Source organism: Polyodon spathula, chromosome 21 (genome assembly GCF_017654505.1).
Source record: "Polyodon spathula isolate WHYD16114869_AA chromosome 21, ASM1765450v1, whole genome shotgun sequence".
Classification (NCBI taxonomy): domain Eukaryota; kingdom Metazoa; phylum Chordata; class Actinopteri; order Acipenseriformes; family Polyodontidae; genus Polyodon; species Polyodon spathula.
In genome coordinates, this window is record NC_054554.1 from 29,388,254 (window position 1) to 29,408,105 (window position 19,852).

A 19,852-nucleotide genomic window follows, 5' to 3' on the forward strand; every position below is an offset into this window, starting at 1 on the left:
AAAATGCAAAAGTATGTTCCCAGAACAACACTACACCGCTGTAATAATAATAATAATAATAATAATAATAATGATAATAATAATAATGAACACGTGTTAAATATTAGACACACATCAGGGAATGACTGCTGGGTTTTTGCAGCTAGGACAGAGTGTATGCACCTTAGAGACTTCAAAGAGGTCAGTTATTTTTCAATGCACTGAGCCTAACAGCATTGCAGTCCGCTTGCGTGCGTGTGCGCCGTTCTCTTCACAGCGCTTTCTGTCCCTACACAGTTGCCGTAGCCGTGCGGTGGCGGAGGTCAGCGGAAGCAGGTGTGGGTTGGAAGAGAATCCACCGCACAATGTCATCAAAATAATTACTCTTAATGAAAATGTCCACAGAGCCTGTTGGCAGCTTACAGTAACGCAGGCTCCGTCTGAAGTGTGTGCGAGTCCCGCGGTGGAGTCCCGGCACCGGTCCACAAGCCGCCTGTCCGTTTTGTCCTCCACACTGAAGCGGGCTGGGTCACAGCGGCGGCCAGGCCCGGGCAACTGCACCTCAGCGCCAGGACTGTTCCCTGGCTGTCTCTGCGGAGACTGGAGACTAAAACCGAGCACCCCAGCACACGCAAACCATGCGGAAAGACGTGAGGATACTGCTTGTAGGAGAACGTGAGTTGGCGTTTGCAAGGTCCTGCTGTACTCCCGCAAGCCGCTGCATACAACATGCACGGTGCAGTGGACGCTGGGTTTTAAAAGTCCACACTGTGTGTTTGCCTTTTCAATGCAGAAACACTTTTTTTTTTCATATATCAGTTTTGACCTGCGCTTTGCTTACTGTAATGGTTTCCTCGCGTAAAAATAAGCGTTGAATGACGGTATAGTCATAACAGTTACATAACAAAACGGAATACAGTCATATATGTTTATTGTTTTATTATTTATTAGGCTCGCTGACTGACAGTTACACGACTAGTGTAATAACTATAGCATTTAGAGAATACATGACTAGCGCATGTGAGTATATAGTGGAGACTGCATTAAGATCGTACCGAGCCAATGAGAAATCACACACTGGAGTGATAGCGCTCACTGCTTGTGTGAGTTGCATTGTAGGCTGTGTTTGTGTGTGTTGCTCATGTAGTTTTGACTTTGCGGTATTTGCGAGGCTGGAGCTGGCAGCACAAGCTACAGATTCATTACATAAACACACAGGGAGGATCCTGTTTAATGGACAGTGTAAGCGACCTTGCTCAGCTCCAGACTTGAATGAGATTTAGTACTTGGATTGTCAAGGATATGCGCAGCGCTTTGTAAAGCTGTAGGCAGCTGTGAACATTAAGTACGGTTTATATGCTCTTCGACTTTGCACGCTGTATCTCGCAAAGCTTGCATCGTCCTTTTTGTCTCTGCTGCAGCAACTGTTAAGACGAGAAAAACTTCCAGGCTATTTTGACATGAATGACATTATTGTCATGTGTATTCTGCTCAAGCTGAAACAAAGGGCTTCAAGGCTGTCACCTTTTTTGTGTGTGTTTTGGTACTTTCAGTTTGACACATGTAATGGTCATTATGTCCAATACACTATGCATAGTTTTTTAAAATGCCTTTTTTTTTATCTGTTCATTGTTGCAAAGCAATGTTGTTGTAGCCGGTTGAGATACAGTGTACCTTAGCATTAAAATCAGAACCAGAGAGCGATGTAGGCTTATTGTCAGAACCAGAGACGGTGTGGGCTCATTGTCAGAACTAGAGAGCGGTGTGGGCTCATTGTCAGAACCAGAGAGCGGTGTGGGCTCATTGTCAGGGTTCAGCTGCACTGCCTCAGTTGCCGTGATCCTACGTCTGTTTGTGCAGTTATACTATTTTTAATTTGTATATTTTGGCCGAGGTGCTCAGTGGCCTACATATTCAGCTGCTGAAGTGCTCCACATTGAAGCAGAGAGACTCTGGGGTATTTCATTTAGGGGTTGGTGGGGGGAGAAAAAACACAACCGTTCTTTCTAAAAATCCAGGGCTGGGGGCAGATTAGCCATTTTCAAAGGGGAAGGGAAGGGACGGTGGGGGGTTCTGGTTTTGTCTAAATTTCCAAGTAAAATTGTGCCATTCTGAATCCAAGTCGCTAGATGGCAGAAGTGGCTACTGGACTGCTTTTGTTGGGAGGAAAACAAACCAAACCAACCCAAAACAGTGGGGTTTTTTTTGGATTCACGATTGTGTATTTAATTTGAGCTCCATATTTACATCAATGATTTTCCGCTTTTGTTTTACAGCCAGAGTTGGTAAGACCTCGTTGATTATGTCGCTGGTCAGCGAGGAGTTCCCAGACGAGGTAAGTGTGTATCACTGACAGCTCTGATAAGGTATTTAAAGGGGCAGCAGCAGCAATGTAAGATTCTGCAAACCTCCCCATCAATACACCTAAACTACATACTGTCCATGCAGGGAGTGGGGTGCTCACACTGGGCCAGGCCACTGACTGGGATTGTGGTTTTGTAATTTGGACACCTGTGTCTGCTTGAAACTCAGCTGAGACCACCAGAACTTGTTTAACATGGACTCTCCAGACACCAGATCTCGTTGCACACAATCTGTCATGGGCTGCAGGGGTATTAATTTGCATAAAAAGTTAGTGCTGGGACGAACATAATTTAAATATTCGTTCGGATATTAGTTCGTTTTTCAAAAAGCCATTATATTGCTCTGAACGCAGGCAGAGACTGCATAGTGGCAGGGGGCGTGGCCCGTGTGTGTGCCTTTGTTCTACAGCAAGACCTTACACTATATAACACATTAAAATAGAAGAATATGCCAGGAGTAAAGAATAGGTCGTGTAAGACTTGCTTTACCCCGGTGGATTAACTACAAAGCAAATAGCAGTTCAAGGTAAACATTGTTTTGTTTAGTGCCAAAATAAATAGTGTGCAAAGATGACAACGCATTTCATTTTTTAAAAACGTATTTTTCGTTCCTTGCCATTGCCGTTTCTTCATGGTAAACGGCAGTCATGGATACGTTTTCATGAAATTATAGCACAAGGTATACTTGTGGCTTTTTGTAGCTGAACAAGCAAACCAAAACTGAAATGAACTTTAAACTCATCAGATAAAACAAACATAGAAATGGCATTGTAAAGTGAAGGGGAAAAAAAACTTGCCCTTTTGGTTCTCTTTATTACATTCCACATAGCAAAGTCACAACTGTGTGTATATATATATATATATATATATATATATATATATATATATATATATAAAAATGACTACACAACATTTTCAGGAAGTTGGGCACTGTTTAAGCGAGTCATTTCAGAATGACATGCTTGCCTTTTTTCTGTCCCATGAGATTGTGGTTTGTTCTAAAGCAGCACAATGCGTTTTTGTCCCAGATGGCTTTCCATAGAGATCACTGTGTGTGTGCGCGCGCATAATCTGATTTGTGTACTTTTTGCTGTCTAAAACCTTTAAACAGAGACGCAAGAGCTGCTGTGTTGAGCCTGTTATATATATATATATATATATATATATATATATATATATAGATAGATAGATAGATAGATAGATAGATAGATAGATAGATAGAGATCTTTTTCATTTTTCATTTTTTGAAACTGTTGCTGAAATTCTGGTGAGGCTGTAAATAAGTGCAAGGTGTTTTTGTCATTTGTAGCGAATACAAACATATGATTTTTGTATTGGAATACATGTCAAAAATATTTGTTTTGAATATTCTGATATTTGTCCCAACACTATTAAAAATATGATATTACTTCGTAGAGATGGAAATTATGCTCTCATTGCTGGACATTTTGAGCTGTCTAGGTTTCATTGTGAGCTTCATTAGGCACACCTGAGCCTCTAATGCTATGCAAAGTGAGTCATCGTATTTCCAACACTGCTTTGTGAAATCAATCTCCATTTGTAGGTCAGAAAGCAGATTGAAAAAAATGCATGAAAATGCAAATTTTAGAGAAACGATGTTGAAGTGTATGGTAGCAGACAGGAGTTGATATGAAAAGGAGTTAAAAATAGCACGCTTTGGAAATATTAAGGCATTGGGTGCTCATGTCTTGGATTATAGATTCATTACACATGTAGCCTTACCGTGACCATGTATCATTGTTTGTGCTTGTTGTAAGACTGTGGCAGGAACAATTCTAAATGGTAGATAGCTTAAGTTAAGCACATTTGTATTTATTTAAGGTCCCTCCCCGGGCTGAAGAGATCACAATCCCTGCTGATGTCACTCCAGAAAGGGTCCCTACTCATATAGTTGACTATTCAGGTAACAGATCATTCGTCATGTATTGTCACATTACTGTCAGATTGCGCCAGTTTGACTGTTTAGGTGTTTCATCTTCTTAGAATGAGGATCAGCAGTATGCAAGCCTTGTGTTGTAAAACATGTCTCTTCTCGCCTTTCTTTTTTTATAGAAGCAGAACAAACAGACGAACAGCTTTATCAGGAAATATCAAAGGTGACTTTTACACACGTGCACTAGTTATGGTTTTAAATCCTTACTGCACTTTCTTGCACTTGTGGTCAACTAATATCTTTCCTTTTCTCTTTTAGGCCAATGTTATATGCATAGTGTATGCAGTCAACAATAAAAATTCCATTGAGAAGGTATGATTATACTGGCGAAAAGATCATTTGTTTATTAAACTTCCTATATGCAAACCTGCACGCCATAGTAAGCATTTGTTGCAGTTTCAAAAATGTAATACAAGGTTTTTCTTTTTAAATGTATTTTGTAAAAAAATCTGGATCTAGTTTCACTCTGAGGAACAGTTTTACTGTGCAAAGATTAAAACCCAGTTTCCTCCTTCCAGGTCACTAGTCAGTGGATTCCTTTAATCAATGATAGAACAGACAAGGATAGCAGGTACTAAAGCTTGCACGTGCTGTGATCATCTTTTGCTCATTTATATAGTAGTACAGAAGTAATATCAAACATTTTTAAAAGGTTTTTAGTTGCTTGTTAAAAGTTAGCTGTAAAGCACTCAGGACTTGTCTACCTTACTTTCTGAGCCTCATACTTACTTGGCTGTAAGCAAGTGTCAAGGGTAGTGGGTGAGACAGTCCAGTGTGTGTCTGTGAATCATGCTGCCTTGAACCCATACAGTACCTAGCCATAACTACACCGCTACGTGTTGCCTGCCAAGATTAGAAATATCAGTATGAAGATGATATTGCAGCAGTATTTAATGCATCTCCTGCTGAGGCTGATTTGTTTTACTTGTATTACTGTTCGTTTTATGGTTTGTTCTGAAACAGAGTGCCTCTGATATTGGTTGGGAACAAGTCAGACCTGGTGGAGCACAGCAGCATGGAAACCATCCTTCCCATTATGAACCAGTACACTGAGATCGAGACTTGTGTTGAGGTGTGTTAGTGTACGATTTTATTACAAATATAACAAATGTAGCAGAAACAAATGCTAGATTTATACCTAAAAAGCTTTTGCACGATTCATAAATAATAACTATATTGATATGGTAGGGATGATTCGCAACAGTCATTTACTGCTGTTTTTTGTGGGGTTTTTTTGTCCTTAGTGTTCAGCAAAAAACTTGAAGAATATCTCTGAGCTGTTCTATTACGCACAGAAGGCTGTTCTGCATCCTACGGGCCCCCTGTACTGCCCCGAGGAAAAAGAGGTAGGCCTGTCTTGGTTTGAAAGAGGCAGACTTGTCTTGGTTTGAAAGAGGCAGACTTGCCTTGGTGTGTTGCCTTGCAGAAATGCAGAAGCCTTTTGTTAATCTCTGGGAGGAAATCGGGCTCTCTGTGGTTAATTGAACCCATAATAAATCCAGGCTAGGTTACTGGTGCGGGGCCTCCCTGTGTCGCGTGTGTAGCTCCCTCTTGTTTGGTAGCTGTGTTTTTGTGTCAGTGCTTTATTTTCACACTGTCTAATGCTTCTTTCAGATGAAGCCTGCTTGCATTAAAGCCCTGACCCGCATCTTCAAGATTACAGACCAGGACAATGACGGGATTCTTAACGATGCCGAACTCAACTTCTTTCAGGTTAGCAGCAGACTTGTATGGGTGCCGTCCAACAGGAGGCTTTTGTCTGAAGTGCTTCCACAGGCTGGCTGAAGCTTGCAATGAATTAGTGCCTTGGCATGAGAACCAGCCTTGTAAAAGTTTACCATAGTGAAGGCATAGCAAAGTGTAATTTAAATCATGGTAAAGCATTGTAAAGAATAGTGAGGTATGGCAAATCATATTGGTAACCATGGCAAACCAGGATAAACTATATTAAATGCTTAATATAACCATGGGAAAACTGCACAAATACTGAGGAAAACTTTTATAAGGGTAAAGGATTTTATAAAACTTTGAAAAAAGATGCACAGAAATAATTGATCCAGAACTTGTATAGAACACGGATAGTCTAGTTATGTATAGTCTTATAGTTAACCATTTAACTTCCTTTAAGAAAGAACAGTAACTTAAAGGGCATTGACGGCTTCTGGTTATCGATCTTCCCGTTCTTCTCCGTTACGCCTGGCAGCAGGTTTGTCCTACTCTTGTTCTCAACACCATGTGTTTCAGAGGACATGCTTTAACACCCCCCTGGCTCCTCAGGCCTTGGAGGATGTGAAGAACGTGGTCCGGAAGAACGTGAGTGATGGGGTGTTTGATAATGGACTGACACTGAAAGGTAAGTGCTGATTCGGGTGCTTTTGTGTGATTTGGACGGACGCCGGATTGTCAGGTTATGGCATTCGGGACTTCTAGTGCTGTGTTTGCATCTGGCACTGTGGCTTCATCAAAGCGACTTGAAATCGCTCCCGTTTGTTTCCATTGGCAGCAGCCTGAGTACAGCCCAATTTGAATTGAGACTCTGTCAGACCCAGTTAGTATCGTGGACTGGCGGAATTCAGTGAAATCAGTTTTGCCAAGCTGCCCTGGTGGAGGAAGATTACCTAAACAGCGAATGCAAAAAACGCTAGAGACAGATTTAAATTTTTTTTTTATAATGTTGACAGAAGAGCTGTTTAATTAATTAATTGTAGTTAGGCAAGTTGATTTATAAATGCCAGTTATACATCTTTGACCTATTTAACGTAGGGTTGCTGATTTAGATTGTTTTCTAACAATTCTGACCAGATTTCCAAGTTTTCCGTATGCTTGGCATAGTACTGTACTTGAATATGTGTGTTTAATATGATGCAAAGCTGCACTGTGAGTTCCTCTCCGTGGCTGTGTGTGCAGGCTTTCTGTTTCTCCACACGCTGTTTATCCAGCGAGGGCGGCACGAGACCACGTGGACAGTGCTGCGTCGATTTGGATACGGTGATGATCTGGAGCTCACTCAGGACTACCTGTTCCCTCTGTGAGTATCTCCAGAAAGCAGCAGTTCACCTAGTTTACCAGTGCACAGCGGCAGGGGTGCGCAACGACGGGTGCACGGTGCAGTCTGGTTATTATTATTCTGGATGATTTATCCAAAGTAACAAGGATGGATTGCAAGACTGTGCTTTCCTATTTACGGTAGTTGTGCTTGGTTTTTAGGGAAGAATGCAAACTTTTTAAAATAATCTCATGGTTCATTTATTGCAGGTTAAAAATCCCCCCAGATTGTACAACAGAGTTAAACCACAATGCATATCTCTTCCTTCAGAGTGTTTTCGACAAACATGATTTGGTAAGTTTGTTTAATAATGGATTTTAAATTAAAATAAAGAGCAACCATATTTTATTATTTTTTGTTCAGTAAAAGCAGCTGAATTATAAATATTACTGCAATATCATTTATCTATTAAAATAAAATTAATTATTTTCAAGCTTATGTAGAGGTCTTTTTTTGTGTGTGTGTGTGGTGTTCCTTTAGGACAGGGACTGTGGTTTGTCCCCCGATGAACTCAAGGATCTATTCAAAGTCTTTCCCTATATGCCCTGGGGTCCAGATGTCCATAACACAGTCTGCACCAATGACAGAGGCTGGATCACCTACCAGGGATACCTGTCTCAGTGGACGTGAGTACCTGTTTACTCAGGGAAAGAGTTAACCTTCATGCAGCTTACCTCGGAATCGGGACATCCCAGTGGTACGAAATTGGCCACGTCAAGAGATCTAGCCCACGAGACCACGCATGCAATATTCCGTGCAAATCCATTGAACGGGCTTAAAGTTATTAGAGTATAAAAATTGGGGTTTAACATGAAAGTGCCTACTAAACTCTAACTACTGTTATTTTTTTAATCCAGTCACTCCTGCCAGCGATGCCATAGCAGCTGCTGTTTTAACTCTCCTGATTTATAATAGCAGGGTTGAGAGTTCATCCTGAGTTTATCTGCCCTGATGGGTCTTCCCACACTGACATGCGTCGCTGTTTGTTTGTCTTTGCCTCTTTAGGTTAACAACGTATCTAGATGTGCAGCGCTGCCTGGAGTACATGGGCTACCTGGGGTACTCCATTATATCAGAGCAGGTGTCGCAGACTGCGGCTGTTACTGGTGAGACCGGTTACAACGTGAGGGACTGGCATCATAACCTGCCAGCTTTGCAAAAGATGCGTGAAGCACCACACAATACTTCTTAATACTTTCATGCATGAAGCCTCGAAAATAGCTTTAGAAAAAATGGTTTGGACACATCATTAATATATTTTTGGCATCCTCATATGAGGCTATCATGCGTCTTCCATATGTCTCCATGACTGTTCCTGAACACTAGGGTTTAGAAGCAGCTTGTTACCTGCTTGTCCTGTCTCTGCTGGCCCATGTGTTGCTTTTCCTGCTACACATCTCAGGGTAATTGACTGTGTATCTGCTCTGTACCTGCAGTGACGAGAGACAAGAAGATTGACCTCCAGAAGAAGCAGACTCAAAGGAACGTTTTCAGGTGTAACGTCATCGGGATGAAAGGCTGTGGGAAGAGTGCCTTACTGCAAGCCTTCCTGGGGCGCAACCTGATGGTAAGAAATACTGGCGCTCGTCTTCCGCTTGCGTGGGATTCAGCGTTCCCTTTACCCAAGAGCTCTGCTGTAACCTTAACACCCGCCTGCGTGAATCACGATTGGACCGACCCCTGTTAAACACGTTTTAGCATGGACAGGATTTCTGCAAGTTCAGTAGAGGCTGCATCTTCCGACAGCTTACTGAAAGTAGGGTCACCTGGGTTCACCCTGGCAATGCCTGAATGAAGTCCTTGTTGTTTTTATGATGGCAATAACCTCCACTTTTGTAGAAAGGTACTGTAATAAACAGGTGGTTCTGTTTCTCTTTGCTTGCAGAGACAGAGGCAGATCAGAGAGGATCACAAATCCTTCTACGCAATCAGCACCACCTATGTGTATGGCCAGGAGAAATACTTACTGGTGAGTTCAGAGAATAAGGAAGTAAGTGGAGACCCTGGAATTGTTGTACCTTAAAAAATCCAACGAAAACAGCTGTCTATAATTAGTTCTCTCTTTTCAGTTACATGAACTGCTCACAGATTCAGAATTTCTTTCCGATTCTGAGATTTCCTGCGATGTTGTCTGTTTGGTGTATGACTCCAGCAACCCCAGTTCATTTGAATTTTGCGCAAGGATATTCAAGGTACGGCATGTGTTTGTGTGTGTTATTAAATTATATAAATATTGAATGTATTGTCATCACATGCATGTTGTCAGTAAGGCACAGTTCCTCAGCCAGCTGCAGGTCACTGATCCTGGCATGTTCCTACACAGCAACACTTCATGAACAGCAAGACTCCGTGCATGATCGTCGCTGCCAAGTCCGATCTGCATGAGGTGAAGCAGGACTGCAGCCCCTCCCCCTTGGACTTCTGCAGGAAACACAAAATGCCTCCTCCCCAGCCCTTCACCTGCAACACTGTGGATGTCCCAAGCAAAGACATCTACATCAAACTGACCACCATGGCAATGTACCCGTAAGTGCCAGAGCAGCGCGGTCCCGGGCTGCACGTGTGTCCTCATGATCCAGCATGCCGTACATGTCCAGACCCAACATCCAGCTAATGTGTGGATTTATTTTATTTTTTTTAATTATTATGTATTTTTTTTTTTTTTTTCAACAGAAGAAAGACATTTTACTGCAGTAATATTTAGCTGGGGTGTCATGTAATGAAAGTAATTGCATGTTCATTTTCTAAGCTATTAACTTGGTAATACGATTTACTTAATTATATATATATATATATAAATTCAGAACTATTTAGACAGCAGAATTCTAGATCTAGTTTGCTGTATCTGAATTACAGTATTTCTGAAAATGTTGTACATGCAGAATGTTTAGCGTTTGGATAAACACCAAAATAATTTCATACATATGCTGTACAATATGAAGTTTAATTTTCCGTTTGGGAATAAAACAATGGTGTGAACAGCCGATGACCCCTCTGCCTATACAAGTGCCTTTGACACATTGGGTGAAGTTGATCAGCTGAATATCGGCTTGCCTAATATGGCACCATGGGGTGCAGCAGAAATAGACAGCTACTGTAATACCCAGTTACAGACTAATGTACTTCAGGTTCACACGTCATCAGGTGTTGGAAGCTGACAGCAAGTCGGCTTGACAGTATTTCACAACGATCTTTAATAAGAACAACTCCACCCCCAGCCTGATGAAATGTCTTTCCTTCTGTTTGATGCGCCTTCTCTGTGCGTCTAGTTGAAACTGCTTGCATGAAGACGAGCTAGGAGACAGGGAAACAGCAAAGCGTTTGCAGTATGACAGCTGGCAGTCATCTTAGAAAGACAGAGCTAGCGATATGAGTAGGTTAGTTGAATGAATGATGTTGATATACAGATATGTGAAAGACTCCCCTCAGAGTACTAAGCTTTTTACCAGTCAAAGCACTTGTGTACACACAGTTTACAAGCCTCTTCTCACAGACTGCATTGAACAAATATTTTAGCCAGTTTATATACCTACCTGTTAATCCCAGGCAGGCGACAGCAATTAAATAAACTAATTAGAACCAATAATTAATTGCACCTGTTAGGGGCAGAAATTAACCCTATCCCTGCCACCACCAACACTTTTTTTCCAGGCATGGATTTGCCCTGCCACTATATATAAAATGTGCACACTCACTGTAGCAGTTGTATTTCGTACAGTCAGGTCTGATCAGTACAGCCTTGTGAAAGTGATTGGCAGACTGACGCTTGCCGTGCTGGCAGCTTCCTTGTTTTGTTCTTTTATCTTCTTGTGTGTTCATGTGTTCTCTGCTCGTGCTGCACAGCGCTAGTGTCCCGAGCGAGAGCCCTGCTCCTGTGGGTAAGCTCTCACCTCCTCCTCTTCTGTGTGTCTCCGCAGCCACGCCAGCCTACGCTGCATGTGCACCTGCAACAGGTGCACCTTCTGCATCTGTCACAACTTCCTCAACTCAGACTTGCTGCATTCTGTAAAGACCAAACTCTACACTGCCGTTCTCAACAGGTCTTTAAAACTTTATTTCATGAGATTCCAAGGGGCTGCCTTTTATATTAACCCTGAAAGCAGTTTACTTGTTCTTGCCATAGGTAGCAAACTGTGTATTTGATTTGTTTATTCTCTTTAACACTGCAGTTCTACACACAATATCCACTGCTCTGGGACGGTGCTTGCAGACCTGACAGGTTGGGGCGGGGTGTGATTATAACGGACTTTAGGAATGCGATTTCCTTTTGGGGGGGGGGTTGGGGGGGGGTTGCGTTTGGCTTAATCACACAGTACACATATTCTTGTAGAAGGTAAAACACAAACACTGTTCCTAAATAACTTTGGGCTTCAGCTCACTGACTCTTATTACAGTCCCTCCCCGCCTCCCACGCTGAACAGTGCACCCTGGAAAAGAGTTCTTGCCCTCCAGTGGCAATAGGAATGTACTAATCATTCCAAATAGGAATTATCCCTATGATTACATTTTAATCGTGTGTGTTTTTATTTATTAACCAAATAACTGCGTGCAATGTTATTTAGTGCTAACTCAGGAATGGAAATAAAGACGCCCATTGCATAGCAGTTCATTCCTGGTTTTACTATGAGTTTAATAAGACTGAGCTTGTTACCTACACACTGTGGCTAATCAAGCTTCTAGTAAAACCTGGAATGGGTGAAACTGCTATGCAATGGGAGTCTTATTTCTGGCCCTTCTTACTCCAAAAACACATGCCACAAAACAATGGTTATCTTCATTGCAGTTTTAAACTTTTGTTTTTAAAAACAGCAAAAACGAAATGTGGATATGCAATGTGTAACTCTGCATTTCAAGAGACATGAAGGCTGTAGAAAACAAAAATATAACCGGCTACAATTACATTTTTGAAATATGAAGTTGGATTTATATATTTAAAAAAAGAACACAGCTGGTTATATTTGTCAGGGCAGAGAAACTGTTTTCAGAAAGTTGGAAACCTCATAGAAAACTTCATGTATACGCTCCTAATTGTTCAGCCTAAATGTGGCTCCAGCAGTCTGCTTGTTGTACAGTCGGCCCTGGTTTGTAATGGACGGAGGGAGCGCTCGACAAACGCTTGCTTAGGATGGTATTGATTAACAGCCGTGGTCAAAAAAAGAAAGAAAATGCAACACTTTAAGGTTTGTGTTGCACATCATGTTGATTTCCCAAGACGTGCTTGGCACAAACTCTTTGCACAGACTTAGCCTGGATTCAGAGAATGCATGAATTTCTTCTATGAAGTTTCTGAATGTGTAAAAATGTATGAAGAAAATGTCTTACCCCAGTTGATCTCAAACATCATTCAGACATGAGTAAGTTCAAGCCTTCACCCAGGACTGTGGACAGTACTGTCAGATACAGCAGGACTTTTGCGGTGCCACAAAACAGTTCATTAAATTAGTGCCTCCTTATCACTTTGATTATTCGCCAGTGCGTTTTTGTTTTAAACTTTGGAAAGTATATAAAGGTGCAACACCACAGAGTTGCAAATGGGAGTCTTTGCTGTTAGAACTCCACCTAGCAGGGTGGCTACAATGAGAGCCATCCTCATGCACCTTCATTAGGGGAGTGAAATCCAGTAGGGAAACTGTATGGTTTATAACTGTATGGATTTAATCGGTCCCCACAGAGATCCGCTGTAACATTTCCTAAAACCTGCAATGAGAAAAGAGTGTTTTCTGTATAAATTCTGCAGCAGTGACTTTAATGAAAAACAGGGTTAATGAGTATAAATAAATAAAAAGTAATTCACAGTTAAATTCATTTTATTAAACCGCATTACTAAAATATGAAAAAAACAACAAACATGTTTGCTGTATTTTATGGAAATCAAAGATAGAAAAAAAAGCAAGAGTTCACTTTTTAAACTCTTACAGCACTGACTAGGATGCCAGTTTTTCAAATATACATAAAACATAACAATTCTTAAAATTTGTTAAATACAGTTATGGTCAAAACATGACTAATATTTAATCACATTAGTAATAATAACATTTGCCTAGCAGAATAAGGTTGTATTACCCCACCACACTTCCCACTATACAATAGTGTGTATGCACTCCAGTGATAGTGAGGAGCAAATGTTTGAGTTTTTCGGGTTGTTTTGCAAAAAATTGAAAATTCCGCAGGTGAGAATTCCGTGATTTTTTTTTTTCCCTGTAATCACGGAATCCTGGAGGGACTATTTAATCCTTTTTAAATTGTTGTATAGACTGTATATAGCGTCCACCCAATTCAAATTGGGAGTGCCTGCAAACAATACTGTTTTTTCCAGTTACTCTGGTTCCCTGTCGCAGCTAAAGCTACTTTGTGGCGCTCCAAATGAAGTTATTTTGTAACCCTGCTAGCCGATGCGAATGCATTGGTACGATGCGGTTGTTGGCTTGAACTGCGCTGAACCTTTTCAAGAAAAACTCTTCTCAATACTTTTAAGGATCCTCTTTCAGATCATCTTGTGTTGAATCCCTCATTATTCTTTCATGCTCTGTAATGTTTTTTTTATTCTAATTTTGTTCTTTTCCATAGGTGTTCATTTTCATCTGTCTGGCTGGCACTTTTTCTTTTGTTATTGCATCTTATTAACTAAACTTATTTTGACTGTTTTCCTTCTAACCATCAGCCCTGTGTGTGTGTGTGTGTGTGTGTCTCCATGTTTCAATGTGCATTCTAATTTTAAAAGCATTGTTTTTTTTTTTTCTGTCATGCGTGCACAGCAAGCAGCGTTTTACTTTGAGAACTGCGTGGGGGTTATTTTATAAAGCTTTATAAAGTTTCAAACCATCCAGTGTTAAAATAACGAGGCTGGGTGTGATTAAAGAGACACCCATGTGAACTGGGCTGTTTCGATAGGGAGAGTTCAGAGGCATGACAGTGGCTTGCACATGGTCGAGTAGAAGGAATTAAAACAGGAGGCAGAGGCGGCCAGCTTGTAGGGTTCGAAGCATTACAGTTTATTTTGAGAAAGCGCGTAAGCGAGCATTTAGGTTTTTTACTAAATGCGTTTTAAATCCTGGATTTTTCGGGGTTTTTTTTGTATTTTTATATATGCGATTGCATCTTTTTTTTTTTTTTTGAGGACTTCAAGGGAGATTTTTTTGATCCCAGAATTTGAGGGCAAAATGTAAAAGGCCAGGGCCGTGAGATATGAGCTCCTTGACTTGATTTAACCCTTTGTGTTGCCTTTCTGCTGTATTGGTGAAAAGGATCGGATGGTACGTGTTCCTTAAGCTGCTCTTTGTGAGCACCTTGCCAATCGATGGTCCAAATGATGGAAGACCCTTTAACTCTTGGGTCATGTCAGAAAGGCAAATTGAGATCTAAAGAGACCTGAAGTTTTCCTTGTGTACCCCATTTAGGATTATAAACTCCCAAAGTGGTCATCCCTGCAACACGAAAGAGAATTTGGGATAAAAACAGGGATGGAAATAAAAATCCCGCTGCACAGCAGTTTGATCCATTCCTGGTTTTACTGCGAATTTCAGTAAGGCACACCTGAGCTTGTCACCTATACACTGCGGCTAATCAAGCTCGTATTAAAACCTGGAATGGATGGAACTGCTATGCAGCAGGAGTCTACTTCCATACCTGTAGAAATATGTATATCTTGGAGAAATGCTGCATTTGTATGCCTTCAGCTCACTCCCAGTGCAGAAATGTTTGGGATTCATAATAAGTGTTTGGAATAGGTCACTAGTTCTGTGTTTTTTTTTTTTTTTTTTTTTTTTTTTTTTATAAAGCCTACTAAAACCATAAATAAAAGCATTGTCACTGCAGCTAATCATGCTGTAGACCCATCTCTAGGAATAACAACACGACTGATTTGTGATTTCTGAAGAACGAATCTGTAGTTCTGTTTGAGCATGCTCAGTTAACACAGTGGCCTGTGTAGCGTGTGGCACTAACTCCCCGGTCTCAGATACCTGAAGGAAGAAGTACCAGAGCACACTTGGAAATGCACCAGAACAGCAGCTGATTCACTGCGTTCATACGCCACATTGATCGGGACTCGGTTCCCAAATGAGCCGTGCTTATTTCTTACCTAAAAAAACGATTCTAGGTACTGTCTTTTCACAAGTTTTAGAAGATTGAGATGCATTTATTAAAAAAAAAAAAAAAAAAGATTTAAGACCGTTCCTTGCGTTTCCGACTCAATATTTTGATAGACGCCTCGTTTTGTAAAACGCTGCGTCCCTCAAAATGAAATGAATAATAATGCAGTTGAGTCAATGTGGTGTATGACTGTGGTGCTGTTTGAGTCCTGTTTTGAACTGCATACTGTGTGCATGTGTATACAAGGTTGAGCCCCGATGTAGATGAATTTGGGGCTATGCTGTTGGCTGACGAGGAGAGCAGTCTCGGGCAACAGGTGCACGCTGTCAGCTATGTAGAAGATTCCATCTTCATGGAGTCGTCTCGAGACGCCCGTTTAAAGACCGAAGACAGGTAAAAATAAAAGGGAGTTGCTGCAGGCTCTCTCCATGAGCTCTTTAACTAGACGACGGACCGCAGTTAACCTGGTTTTTAAATGAGGTTTGCTCCAAAGTCCCTGGAAGAGTGTGTGCCCCAAGTATTAGGCATTGGAATTTAGACTCCCTGAATGCGCACCAGTTTGAGACTCAAGGTTTTACTGTGGTCTTAATCTCATACTTCATGTCTAAATGCAGTGGCTGATTTGTAGCTCATTGTAAAACCCGGAGTGGATCATTCTGCTGTGCAACAGGAGTCTTCTTTCCTGCCCAGCAGTATGCATGTCTTTATTTTCTTTCTTTTTATTTGTTAAGGTAAACGTGTATTAGTCCTTTAAAGTCAGGGATCCCCACCTCCTGCGTCTCGTTTCTTTACTACCTAAACCTTATAGAGAATTGGCTGTTTTTTTTTCTTTTGTTAATTTTTGTCCCCAGACCAAAGTCCCAAATAAAACTGTATGGCCTTTGCCCTAACCGTTATAAAGGTTGACACATGCATTATTGTACTATATTTCTCAATATAGAACATGCTTTCAAAATCTTCCATGTTTTATCTTTATCCGTTAACATTTCCCTGTATTCTCTAAATGAATATTTTTCCACTCTTAAATCAGTACCCCCGTCCTCATGCTGTCTATGCACTGCTCAAACCCCTTGCTCTGTACTGTAGAATCTAGAGTACCTGTACATAGTTGTTATCAATATCATAGTGGTTGTGGGATGTGGGTAGACCCTGTGTGAGTTGACTCTGTTCCTTAAGTGATCTCCTTCTGTTAAGATCCTTATGCTTTGAAGAGGAATTGAACATGCACCCTTTTCAGCGCTCGTTCAGGCTTGAGTTGCAGTCCAGGTGGTACTGTTCATCTTCCTGCTAAGCTGTCATACTGTTCACTCATTTTTTTTTACTTTAACTGAGCATGCTCTTACTGTGAACACCTCTACTGTAGATACCATAGGGTTATGTCAGGCTCTGCTGCTGCCCAGGGCTCCCTTGCATGGTGTCTGTGTTCATGCTAGAGCTGCCAGTGTTCATGTGTTTGCTTGTTGTCAACATCGTGAGCTTCCTCTTTTCTGTTTCCAGCCTGTGTTTTGCTTTTGTTTCTGTGATATCATTTTCATATTCATCGTTAGTAATGTCAGTGTTTCAATGTCAGCCAAGGGAATACTGTATCAGTTTAGTAAACTTTTTTGTTAACTACACAAACTAAAGTTAATATGTTTGCTGTAACGATGCATTAGTTTTATGTTTGCAAAAAAAAAAACGTACTGAATGATTGTTCTCTTATCACTGCTTTTACAGAATTCCCTGATGATTTGTATGCAAGTAGTCTCTGGGACTTTGTTTTAAACTGACCCTGAACTGTACTGCAATAGTTTAACTTCAAAACCTCTAACTCCACTTTGTCATAGTCCTTTACAACTTAACACAATGTCCTACACACTGTTTTATATATATATATATATATATATATATATATATATTTTTTCATTCATAAGTGGTACTGTTAAAATCATTCAAATAGCTCAGTGAGTTTACTTGCCAGATGTCTTGTGGAAAGGCATTGGATTTTAGTGCTGCACAAAACGGTTATTTGGATAAGCTCTCCACAGGTGAGGGTCATTGGTGTTGACTGGGCTAATACTGCATTCCAAGTGAAACGAGTGAAGAAACAGCTGCTTGGGTTTGCGATGATCGCTGCTTTTCTTCTTCTCTGTGGAGGAGAGCAGTGATCCACACAAACCCAAGCAGCTTTTTCTTCACTCTAAATGGTAAATTTAGCCTGATCAACAGCAGTGACCCTCGCCTGTGAAGCGTATAATCACTTCGTGCAGCACTGCAGCGTATTTTTCATACAGACATTTGGGTCAAACATTTTTATTTTTGACCACATTCTGAAAATCTTCTACCTGCCAAGACTACCCAGTCTGCTCTTTATGCCTACGTGCTTGGAAATGTCCTTGGCTTGTGTTGTGGCAGGTCTAACCACGAGTCTCATGTCCCACCCTTCCTTTCCCCTCAGACATGTGATGCAAGCAGATCTGAAGAGCTCTACGTTCTGGCTGCGGGCCAGTGTGGGAGCCACCATGTTCGCTGTCCTGGGATTCGCCATGTACAGAGCGCTTCTGAAGCAGCGGTGATCCTAAAGGAAAGCAGGCAACAACATCATCATCGCAAAGCAACTCAAACTTTTATAGATATACGTGAGAGTGCTTCAGAGTCTGCAAAGATCCGTTATTATTATTTTAATTGTTGTTGTTATTATTAATAATAATAATGTCACTGTTTTTTTTTATTTATATATGCAACTGTTTCTCATCAACTTGCTATTTTGTTTGTGACCTGACTACTGTCTTGCCGATTTTCAATGATAATGACTGCAGTTTTTTTTGTTTTTCTTCTACCCCTGCCCCCCAAAATTAAGAGAACAGATAGAATAAACTGCCTGTAGTGTTTTTAAATGAGAGCGTGCATTCACAGTATTAGGCAGTTTAAATAGGAGTGGACGAGCGTCGCAGTGCAATGCTATACAGGACTGCCGATGCTCCAATGCTCAGAAGGGACGATGTAGATAATGTACATATACAGGCATGCGTGTGAAAAGACTCCCCAGCAAACTAACACAGTTGCAGAGGTCACATTCTGAGCTGCCGTGGTAGAATTGACTCGTCAAAGCCATCTGCGTTTTTATGTTGAAGTCAGAACTTTTTTGGTTTCGCCTCAGCATCGAATGTATTATTATTATTTATTCGTTTTTTCTTTTAGTTTGTACAGCATGTTCGGTATGCAGATAAAGCTCAAGGAGTCTTTTTTTTTTTTTTCCCCTCTTTTTTAACCCTTTGAGTTCTTTATCTTTCTGCTAACACTCGCCATCGGAAATCATGCTGGAAGCTCACTGGACTCCGAGGTCGTGTATACACCTATGCTCATGTATACGCAATAAAGGAGTTCCTTTTTGAATTATATAACTTCATTTTGACAGCAGTAATCCAGGAGGGATGAAGTTGTGTCTCTGGTTGGCAGATCATGTAGCCGTGTTGTTAGGAGAGCACCTGTCCTGCAGCCCTGGTTTAAATCGTTCATGCAGTGCACTACAGGCCCTCCTTTTCGCTTTGAGCACCCCATTCCCCTCCTAACGCTGTCACCGCTGCAAGCTTGCACTCTGTGCTCTAAACCTGGCGCAGTTAGTATTTTGTAGCTTGGGATGTGCTGCATGATGCACCAGGTGTTCTCTGCTTTTATATCAGAGGAATCGGAGAGTTAGACCCTTTTTGTTGTGTTTTGTTTTTTTGTTACTACCATGCCATAACTTGCCCTTTTAGACTTTTTTTCATTTCTGACTTTTCCAACATTTACAATAAATAACTGTGTGCTGTACACTGTCTGATGTCTTATTTATTAAAAGGCACATGCACGTGGGAGCGTCGGTTCTCTTTCAGTGGTGTAAATGGAAAAGTTACCAATACCACGACCCTTTTCATCTAAATGAAACGCATCCCACTGGTGTTTTTCCAGGACTACCTGCCCCGCTTAATAAAAATCAAGCAGCTTCAAATTACGTATTCGTTTTTTTTTTTTTTTTTGTTTGTTTTTTTTACCTTTCCCTCCTGTTATGTAGTTGCAGTTTTGGGAGTAGTTGCTGAAATATTGAGTTTTATCATGTATTTTGTTTAATAATATGAAATGCATATGACTTTGATAGTGCCCGGAACTGCTTTGAGAAGCCCGGGTTTCTTTCCTAGCGGACAGAACTTCGAATAACTTGCTCTTTGCATCACGAAGCACAGTAGAAAGGACGCTCTATGTAGAGATGTTGTTGAAATCCTTGGGTACAGCGAGAGGCTTGTTGTCTGGAAGAGTCGTTTTTGCAATGTAGAACAACCTGACTCTTCATTTATTGGCCTGGGAACCAAAAGCAAGGCACCTTTAGCCCCTCAGTACTGTAAGTTTAGACATTGCTGTTCTTCAATCAAAGTGCAGCAAAGCACCGAATCACACTTGTTG

At 41.0% G+C, this 19,852-nt stretch overlaps 1 protein-coding gene across 5 annotated transcripts; it reads left to right on the forward strand.

Moving 5' to 3' along the window:
* The first annotated feature begins 278 nt into the window (after positions 1-278).
* Positions 279-19,225, forward strand: LOC121296300 (mitochondrial Rho GTPase 1). Of its 5 annotated transcripts, none has more exons than XM_041221686.1 (21): positions 279-654; positions 2,256-2,314; positions 4,185-4,266; positions 4,416-4,459; positions 4,555-4,608; positions 4,815-4,867; positions 5,260-5,368; positions 5,541-5,642; positions 5,911-6,009; positions 6,541-6,649; positions 7,204-7,324; positions 7,552-7,636; positions 7,823-7,968; positions 8,348-8,448; positions 8,779-8,909; positions 9,228-9,311; positions 9,412-9,534; positions 9,666-9,868; positions 11,260-11,382; positions 15,680-15,826; positions 17,871-19,225. In XM_041221686.1, exons 1-21 carry the CDS (start codon positions 618-620, stop codon positions 17,986-17,988), a joined length of 2,130 nt encoding a protein of 709 aa, XP_041077620.1. In that variant the 5' UTR covers positions 279-617; the 3' UTR covers positions 17,989-19,225. The 5 variants fall into 5 exon arrangements, with proteins under 5 accessions (XP_041077620.1, XP_041077621.1, XP_041077622.1 ...); XM_041221687.1 differs by having other exon boundaries at positions 6,574-6,649; XM_041221688.1 differs by lacking the exon at positions 15,680-15,826 and having other exon boundaries at positions 280-654.
* The last annotated feature ends 627 nt before the right edge of the window (positions 19,226-19,852 follow it).